This window comes from Betta splendens, chromosome 14, assembly GCF_900634795.4.
Source record: "Betta splendens chromosome 14, fBetSpl5.4, whole genome shotgun sequence".
In the NCBI taxonomy this organism is placed as follows: domain Eukaryota; kingdom Metazoa; phylum Chordata; class Actinopteri; order Anabantiformes; family Osphronemidae; genus Betta; species Betta splendens.
The window spans coordinates 1,589,205-1,598,877 of record NC_040894.2 but is presented as its reverse complement, the minus strand read 5'-3'; the positions used below and the strand labels follow the sequence as shown (position 1 = coordinate 1,598,877).

The window sequence follows — 9,673 nt, the reverse complement described above, 5'->3', positions numbered from 1 at the left end:
ACCTCCGCTTTTCCTACAGCGCCACCATCAGGCCGAAGCCCAGGCTTTACTGCAAACCACCACATATTGAACCCAACGGGTCCTGAGTGGACGGAGCTGCAGCTTCATTCCCTACAATGAGGGGTGTTCCGGTCCGACTGCTCACCAAACGGTGGGTGACGCGGCGGCGGCGACCACCCACCTGCTCCGTATCACAGCTGACGGATGGAGAACGGCTCATTTCATTCTCTAATCGTACGTGTCTGCCTTTAACAGACATCTTGTGTTCATGAAAATTAATTTTGTAACAGTCCTTCAGTTCACTTCACGGGTTCTTTTGTGGCTTGTGCAATGAATTTCTTTTCTCTCTCTCTCTCTTTTCTGCAGGATGTTTTCAGTCCTCAGGAATGTGAACGCAGCAGGCTTCACTGGACCAGCTGAGGTAGAACCACTCCTCATCATCTGTTGGCCTGGTTCCGTTTCACTTCAAACCAACGCCTTTAGATTCTTCCTCCGTCGTCCGTCTCTGATCCGTCGACCTCGACACAGAGTAGGAGCCTGAACTCAGATCAGGCCTCGCGCCCTCCGTGGCTCCACCAGATCCCGTTCTGCAACGAGGGATCTGGGCTGAAGATCTTAATCCTGTCTGTGACCGTCTCCGTCCCTGCGCCTGATTTACCTTTGGCTAAAAGCAGCAGCTACACCCGCTTCCCCTCCCGCCGGCCTGCGGTGCCGCGACGATGCCGCACAAAACCAAATACCAAATCACGTTCACCCGTTCCTCGGTCGGGCAGAGGTGATGGTGGAGGCGAGGGCCGTATGAAGGGACGGGAAAGCTCCCAGATGAAACCCTGAATCAGTATGCTGCAGCCGAGGCCTAGGCGGGATTGCATTTAATTTACTCTCCTAAGCCGGGACTCAGGCCATCAAAAGGCCCCGAACTATCGGGTTTCCTGCACTGAGGGCCCGACAGCGTGAGGCGGCCCGGCCTCGCTTCACCTTAACCCTGTGGAGGTGGTTCCAGAGCCGTTCATCTCCTGACGCTGGAGCCACGGTGAGGAGCTGCAGCTGGCGGTGACGCTGAGGGTTGGGAACACGCTGCATATCCCTGCTTAGCCGCTTTAATGGTCGTGGATCATGGGATTAAGGAGCAGAGGCTCACGTTAGACCACAGCCCAGCACGGTTTTTAACCTGCTCAGGTGCCAGCGCGCACGCCGGGTTATTGAGCATCAGCACCAGCGTCGGTACCAGCACGACGTAAGGGCCGGAGCCTCACCGAGGCTCCAGCCTCATGTTATATCCATTGTTTTTTCATTTTAATAAAGTTGTGAAAAAGAACATTTAATTGGAACAACGGCTCCATCTGTAGTCCTGCAGATTTACACTTCACTGCAGTGACATTTAGCCACGATGCCATGTTTAAATGTAAACGTGAGACCAGATTCCACGGTTTCTCTAAATAACCAGTTTGAGTCACTGGAGGTCGGTGCGGTTCTGTTTGCTCCTGTGTAAATCCATCCCTCGTGGTCTTGATCAATTATCTGATTTTTCCTCACAACTTTGTCCTCGTCCATATGAAACCTGGCTCAGACCAAACACAAGCAAAGGCCTGCGTTCAAGCAGCGCTGCATTCGCCCTCACACGCTTCATTAACCTATATGTGCCCAAACGGAGGTTCTGGGACTTTTCAGGAGCGTTAGAATAAAACAGTTCCACTGTGTTTCTCATGGAGAAACAACCAAACTAACATGTTCATGGATGGGTAATAATAATGTAGGGACCAGGTCACAGGTAGTGAAAAGGCCCCACTCCACACAAAGACCTGGTGTTCACTTCACGCAGGGGCTCAATTGACCTCACTGCCTCATCATTGTGCTTTGACCACGCAGTTGATTTAAATATCAGATTTTTTTAATTGCCCTCTAATTTGTTTAGAAATCTCCAGGGTGATAAAGGATTCTTGGCCTTTTCTTCAACTCACCTAATCTATTATTCTTCACTGTCTCTCATGCTCAACGACCAGCTCAGAGGAGTAAATGCCAAATCCCAAACCAGTAGCAGTTGGAAGCAGACTGTTGTTGCTATCGGCCATAAAGAAAGTAGTATTACTTTCTTCTCATAAACACAGTGGGAAGCGGGGCAGATCTCTGATGACCAGCTCCTTACCCCTCGTCTCTCCTCCTTGATCTTCCCCGGCTGTTTGCTTTACTTTATTTTCTGTTTGTTCTCCCCCTCCCCCTGTAATTTTTTCGTGCAAAGAATAAAATTTCATCTGCGCGGGCTCTGGGAAAGGCAACCCTCGGATTGGCCCTTGCCCGTACAGATGCTTTGAATTTACAGGGCTTTTCTGCCTGCAAGACGAGGCAGGGAGGGATGAATGGTGTGATGGAGGGACGGGGGTGGGAGGGGTTCGAGGGGAGGAACCTGCCTGTATTTCCTGAGGATTAGACATCAGATGGGCGCCCTTAGAGGAGGTCTCAGGTCCTGGCCTCCCTGGATGGCTGGGAAACTGACCCCCGTCTGACTCCCAGGTCTGCTCGCACCCATCCAGCACGCTGCCCGAGCTGGGACCGAGGCTGCCCACACTGTGGCCCTCATGAGCGTGACTGTTCCTGCTGGTGTGTACAGCGTGAGCGCCAAAGCCACCAACCAGCCAACCAGCCACCAGAATATAAGGAACCGCACGTCCAGAGGCGTTCCGAGGATCTGCTGGGACCCATTCTGGGCCCCTCCCACCAGTTTCTAGTGTTATTATGACACCAACATAGGACACCTCAGGTTGTTAAAGGACACCTGTCCAGGTGGGCTGCAGTTTGAAGCTCATGTTAATTACAGCAGAAAAGCTATTGTCCACGTAAGCGGGTTATTAGCCTGCTACCTTGAGTAGCAAGCTAACGCTGTGCGCACTGCAACCTGTTGGTGCAGGGGCCCATACTTTACCTGGGACGCCTCCTCACGTCTGAACTGTCTGGATGATGCACAAGTGGCCCAGCTTTACTGGATACAATGTAGTCGATGAGCTGATGGTCAAAGTTCGAGCGTTACAGAGCGCGTCCTTTAGCCCCTTGCTTTGGTTGCCTTGTTCTCCTGCTTGTGACGTGAATGTTTCTCTTAGCTCAGTCTTATCTGGCAGCTGTTTCCAACTAAAGGCTCTGGTTAAGCCGCTGTTCTTTGCTACTTGTTGTGCAATAAATGACGTAGTGAGGTTATTGAGGCACTGTTCGTTTTTCACGTCTTTTCTACAGCAGTTGTTAAAGTAAGAAACAGTGAGAAATAATCATCATCAACTGGAACGTTAACAGTTGAGCAACATCTGTACGTAAACAGTGTAAACTGAACATTAAGCTTCTTTAAGCTGGAACCTTCAAACTGATCTACTTTCACACACAGAAAAACGCTTAATCAAGACGAATATATGCAGCAAGCCGTTAATTGGCCATTTGTTCAGCAGATGCAGTAGCTAAAGTAGTTCTACTAATGAAGTAGAGATGTGGTTTTACATCCAACACACAAAGTGTGAAAACTATATTTCATGCTAACGTCCTCATCTTAGTGCTGCTAGTAGCATCCTGACAAAATGTCAAGCAACATGATGTTTTTAAAAGTGTTTTATTACTGTAGTGTACAGACCTTTTGTAGAATCATCAATTGTAGCAATTTTTTAGAAAGCATTGTATATATATTTATTTTTTTCCATAAGAAAGTTAGTCCAAATGCAGCAGAGCAGTCCGGTTCCTTGTACGCGTCCAATCCCAATTCAAATCCAACTCAAATCGACCCAGTGTCCGTGTGAAGAGGCCTGCTGCTGCACAGAAGATGGCTGAGACCAAGACCCCAATCCGTGACCACCGGGAGCCATCTAGTGGCAGCAATGGAGGAGAACAGAAAGCAACAGGACCGAGCCTCCAAACCCAGAAAGAACGACACATTTGTTCTGACCCCAAGACGAAACACACAAAAAAGTCACATCTGCAACGGTTTTCTTCCAAATTGTCTGTGGCTTTTAGAAACAATTAAAAAAATTAAAATAGAAAATAAAACTCTGTGTTACAGTCCAATATTCTACTATAACATTTCACAAATACTCCATATATATAAACACTGATAGGAACACACAATATAAATCAGGAGCCCTGCAAAAACCTTCATTTTCCAATTGTAATTTCTATTGTTTTTACTGTAAACGTCGACCAAATGTGATCAGTTTACAGCATTGAAATCCTGACGCTGGTACCAAGACTATAGAATATCATATGTGGGCATTTACATTACAATTCACTTCAGCTTTTTGTCATTCAAGGTCTCTGCAGCACACCGAAACATTTCTCGCCTTGTACTCGAAGGCCAACGGAGGAATTAGCAACACACAACACAAAAACAAGAACTCATTCTACACTTGTCTCAGTCTCTTCAAGACGAAAGTAGAGGAAACTGAAGTTGAAGAGTTGAACGTCTACCAAAAATACATCGAATAAATGTTTTTTGAGCTCGAAAGAAAATTATTATCTGTCTGTGTTTTAATTGTTTTACTGCCGTTACATGCATTAACCCGTATTCATCTGACTTCTCTGGAAGCCTTGTACTTGAGGTGTTGTTATCTTTTTAATATTATGAAAATGAATTGTTGAAGCGAGTCTCCTTGCTCTTTTGTGTGTCACTGTGATAAGAGAACCGCTGAATGAACAGTGCACTTTAACATTTAAACACCAGAGGTGACAAGTAAATAAGAAATTAAAAACGAGATAAGAAAAATACAAACATAATGCAAAAACCAGTTCCTGGTCTATTTCTTCTGCTCTTCATATTTAACAAATCACTAGTAAACCTTCCTACTTCTTTGCAGGAAAAAACAATGTGGGGGTGGGAGAGGAACCGGAAGGAGAAAAATCCCAACTTCTTTAGCTCGACTCCAGCTTGGCCATTTCCTGCACGTAGATGCCGATGCTCTCGCTGTCAAACAGCACAAAGTAGACGGTCTTGATGGTGGAAGACATGGTGGCCACAAAGTAGCTGGAGATCGCCTTAAGGATCAGCTGGGCCGCGGTCTGCTTGGGGAACCCATTCCTGACAGGGCAGACAGGACACTGCATGAAACGCCTGTAGCATTGTATTCATTTAGACACTTCTATGTGTGACCTACGCCTCCGACAGGCGAACTAAATATGTGCCAAGTTGCTGTGTGTAGACTAATACTGTACAGCTAAACACACTTTAGCTGTGGATCTGCTTCATCTTCTCTTACCTTCCACTACCAATAGAGGGGAAAGCCACAGACTTGAGTTTCTTCTCGTCGGCCAGAGCCAGGCAGTTCTTCACCGTCTTGTCCAGTAACTCCTCACACTTGTCGGAGCCCCAGCCTGGACTGTTGCAGTGGATGACGTACTTGGCAGGCAGACCGAAGCCGGCGGTCAACACAGCTGAGAGGCAGAGGAGGGACAAGAGGAGTGAAAACACAAGGTCAGAGCGAAGGTCGAGGTCACAGCTGGTGGCGGCTACAGGAGCATCGTCCTGTGTGGTTTGATTCTGATTCTAGCAGAACGCTGCTTTCCTCGTGTCACAGCCAGTGCACAGTCACAGGTTAATGAGTCTGACAGCCTGACTTCCTAAAGGAACACGGGGCCGCGTGGGAAATAGATGCAGCAAAGCTCCAAGTGCTTTGAAGGGTTTAACCAGCGTGTAGCGGTGAGGAGGGTCGGAGGAATCACTTCTCCAGAAAAGAGCAAACAAGGAGGAGACGGCAGATGAACATTCAGCTTCAGGCTTTCATCTAACCAGCAGCTGCACACAGAGACTCGGCCAAAGCTCATGACTCTAGAGTGACGAAGTCTTCGGTCAGACTTTATTATCCGACAGCGAAAACGTGACTGGACTGGAACCAAAGCTGAGCACGAGCCGATTTCCAGATGGCGCAGAGAGGGTGGAGGCTTCGCTCGCAGCCCCTGTGATCTGTAGTGAGGCGAAGTGTGTGGACGAGGGTGAGCGGGGTTCTGTGTCTGGTCCAGGTAGGTCCAACAGTCTGGGCTGGAGTTTCTGTGACCGAGTTTAGAATCTCTGTATGATACATGATCATCAACAGAAATCAGGTCTTCTTGGCACTTTAGCAAGATTTCCTGTCTGCTACGATCATTATATGGCAAACTCCTTGATCCTGCATGCGGTTTATAATGCATATAATGGGACTGTTTTCTGTCCTTCAAACATCTTCTTGCAAAAGAACCGTGGCCATTTGTCTGAGAATGTCGACAGGCTCTGTGGCACATGGTAATCTATTTAGGAACTCCTCACGGAGAACGGGATTAGGACGCTGAGTTAAGTTGGCTGAATGTGAGAGAGGGTGTTAAAAGTGGGGAGAGCTTGAACAAGTGAGTGTGAGTGATGGATAATGGGAGACACAGATGGAGGAAGAATAAGACAGAACGATGACGCTGACACAAATGAGCTGAAAGATAAAATCATCTGCGATGACTCGAACAGTTTGAGTCTCTGAGGGAGAAAGTCACAGAGAACAGACATTACGTGCGAAATATCTTTGATGAGATTCAGGACGAAAACATCCAGACAGCGTTTCCACAATGTGTATTGGAAGATGCCCTTTGTTCAAGGTAAAGGAAACTCGGAATCTGAGTCAAATTGTGTTTATAGAGAACCATTTAGGAGACTGTCCTACAGTTTAACTGTGGTATCTAGTATTTGCTCAATTTTCTCAAATTGTTTTCAAATCATTTCATCCATGAGGCTAGTGCATATTTGTGCCAGATTTAAGTTGTTCCTTTCTTAGACTTAATGCTGATACGAATGGGACAGACTTCACAGACATGTTGACCTCTAACCAACAAAAATCAAGCACTTTATCAGTGCAGTCCTCGAGGCACTCGGGAGGTTTTAACACATGTATTATTAAAACAACTCCGGAGACTGACTCTTCTGATTCCCCATAGACGTAATGGAAAACTCCATCATCCTCATCATCATCATCATCACAACTAAGGCGCCTGGGCCGTGCACTTACCACCAGCCACCTCCAGGGGGCCGTTCTTCTTCTTCAGCTCCTGCAGCGCTTCAGCAAACTCCTTCCCTCCCTTTTTTTCCAGAGCTGAGCCTGTAAATGGAGAAAGGAGATGGTGAGTGCATCCTCACACGCTGGTGCTGACAGACAGACAGACAGACAGACAGACAGACAGACAGACAGACAGACAGACAGACAGACAGACAGACGGGTGGAAAGCAGGACACAGGGAAAGGTGGTCATGCACACAGACAGGTAGGCAGGCAGACATCAGCTCAGCCTCTCTGCTTCTCTGAGGGTGTAACATAAAGTACAGACACTCAAATAGTCTGTTTTCAAAAGTGACCAGTTAATTGCAGAACTTCTGTTTATCTTGTTAATGTAGACATCAATCAAAGTTCAACTCTGCATATCTGCAGAGACGTCAAATCCACTGGGGACATAAATTCAACTGCTTCTATAAAAGATGTTTTTCCACCTCAATGGCAACAAAGGAAAGCAGAGAGGACAAGGATGAGTTGAGTGATTCAGGAGCTGCAATGTCATTAAAAACAGCCAGGAGGGGAAAAAGATTAATGTCAGTCTCTACAAAAAGGTTGAATGGTATGAAGCCAATCATCCTTAATGTTAAACTGTCGTTCAGTTCTGTTGATTGTTCCTCTCAGGTTTCAGCTTGAGGCTTCAGGAGAACATTGTCTCAACCTGGAACTTGGCTGCAGAACGGGCTGAACGATGCAGATGTGGAGGCCAGTCCCAGATCGTCACCTCAGTCAAGGGCAAAAAGCAACACGAGCAGCAGCACAGTTCAGGAAGTGAGACACGCGGCCCCCTGCTGCTCTGTGCTGCGGGATCGACTGCTGCGTAGCTCGAAGCCGCGCTGAGTCCAGACCAACAGCAGCCTGAGGTTCAGACCTGAGGCTTCGCAAAAATCCTACGCAGCAGCTTCAAAAGCTCTTCAGACAGAACTGCTCTTATTTATTCATTTTATAACAAACTTATTATTATTATTATTGCTACAAGTGCTTTCAGATTACATCACATAAAGGATTGTATTTCTATCATATAATATTTGCTTCAGTCAGCGTAAGAGTGAAGCCTCCAGGTGCTGGGGTGCGTTACAAGCTAAGAACTGTGCTGCTGCTTTGACATTTGTCCAGTGTGCAGTGAGAGCAGACACACAGTCATGGTCTTGGTGGTGTCAATGGTTCCTTTACCTACTTCACCACCTGTATAGAGGGAGGAGTTGGTCGGGTGAACGACCACGTCGCTCTCCACGGTGGAAATGTCTGCCTTGACAACTTGCAACTACAGACGACAACAACAACAACAACAACAACAGGCAAACAACATGGTGATAAACACACAGTGAGTGATCAGGTGCGACAACATGAGACAAAGTAGAAATGACAACAGACAAAAGAGAAGGAAGGAGATAAACGGTGCGCATGCTCCAGGAAACACGAGTAGGAAGCAGGACTGCACGTTTAGCCCGAACGCGTGAGGGTGGGTTTGAGCTCAGTCGTACTAACGGTGCCGGCTCATTAGATTTGTACCATCACACTCCAGGTGAGCAGCCTCACAGCCAGCTGCAGTGACCGCTAACACAGGTTGGAGCCCAGCTTTGTGCTGGACATTGAGTGATTGTGAGCATTTTAAAGGGCCGGCAGCCGTCTGAGAGGAGCGCAGCCTGGAATGAACAGCAACACATCGACACAGAAAGAGAAAGCAGGAGCCAAAGAGCTTGTAAAAATCCTTGAACGCTTCCACAAACAGGTCTTAGCACCTGGTAGTGATAAGGTCGTGTCTCATTGAACACACAAACAGGTTTAAAATATAGTTTGGCCAAATGTTGCTTTCAGAGAATGTGTTTTTATCGTCATTCAAGGATTTTCCCTTCTTTTCTCATTATTTAAGTCGTCCACCACCATGGGGGGAGGAGGGGGGGGGTCTCACCTAGATCATCTTTAAGCTCAAGTTCAGCATTGGTGGGGTTGATAACCCCCTCCACGTCAAAGCCAGCCAAGTTACTGACCTCGCTGTGGATAAGGTTGAGCTGTGGAGGAAGGAGTGGAGCATTGGGGCGAGGCATGCCGAGCACGAGGAAGAGGAGGAGGAGGAAGGAAAAGAAGCAGAGCCGTTAAAACCAGATTCACCTCGCAGCTGAAGGGATACCTGGAGTCTGTCATGAGATTTAAAATCAGGGCAAACGTCCAATTTATCTTCAATACACATATAACAGACTTTTATTAATGATTGGAAGAATAGAAAATAGCCAAAACATCAAAGTATCTCTTTAAAAGTTATGAAGTTTAATTAAACATGCTCCATCATTTTAGCACAGCTCCATTCAGCTGTTCATCAGTTATACAAACCTCATCAAGTATTGATACCGATGGTTCCAGAGAAAAGGTGTCAGTGGCAACACAACAGCAGTCAAAAAATACACGTATGAAGCAGAAGCAGTTTCTATTCATGGCTTCATTATCTTAATCAGTGGGAGGTTAACGGCATTCATTTGATTAATTATCAGCCCTGAGATGAGCCTCACTAATGACGGATACTGCTGCTACTAAGAAGCAGCTTATCGACGTCGATGCTCGTTTCAGTTCCTCTCCTCTGTTATTAGGTTGAAAGAATCATCCACTAGAAGCCTGACATATACTTTCAGATAAAGCACCCGAGCAAAA

General features: G+C 46.8%; 1 protein-coding gene across 8 annotated transcripts in view; it reads right to left on the bottom strand.

Annotated features, from left to right (window-relative positions):
* Positions 1–3,573: 3,573 nt before the first annotated feature.
* LOC114868929 (core histone macro-H2A.1) overlaps positions 3,574–9,673 on the bottom strand; it is an 11,846-nt gene continuing 5,746 nt past the window's right edge. For 3 of the 8 annotated variants that reach the window (XM_029172591.3, XM_029172592.3, XM_029172593.3), the window contains 4 exons: positions 8,940–9,039; positions 6,990–7,079; positions 5,223–5,397; positions 3,574–5,044 (listed from right to left, as the gene is read on the bottom strand). In XM_029172591.3, the coding sequence (XP_029028424.1) occupies positions 4,879–5,044; positions 5,223–5,397; positions 6,990–7,079; positions 8,940–9,039 (531 nt within the window). In that variant the 3' untranslated portion in view covers positions 3,574–4,878. Of the gene's footprint in view, positions 5,045–5,222; positions 5,398–6,989; positions 7,080–8,200; positions 8,292–8,939; positions 9,040–9,673 lie in introns of those variants that run through there. The other 5 variants (XM_055502127.1, XM_029172594.3, XR_008692473.1 and 2 more) reach the window with 4 other exon arrangements.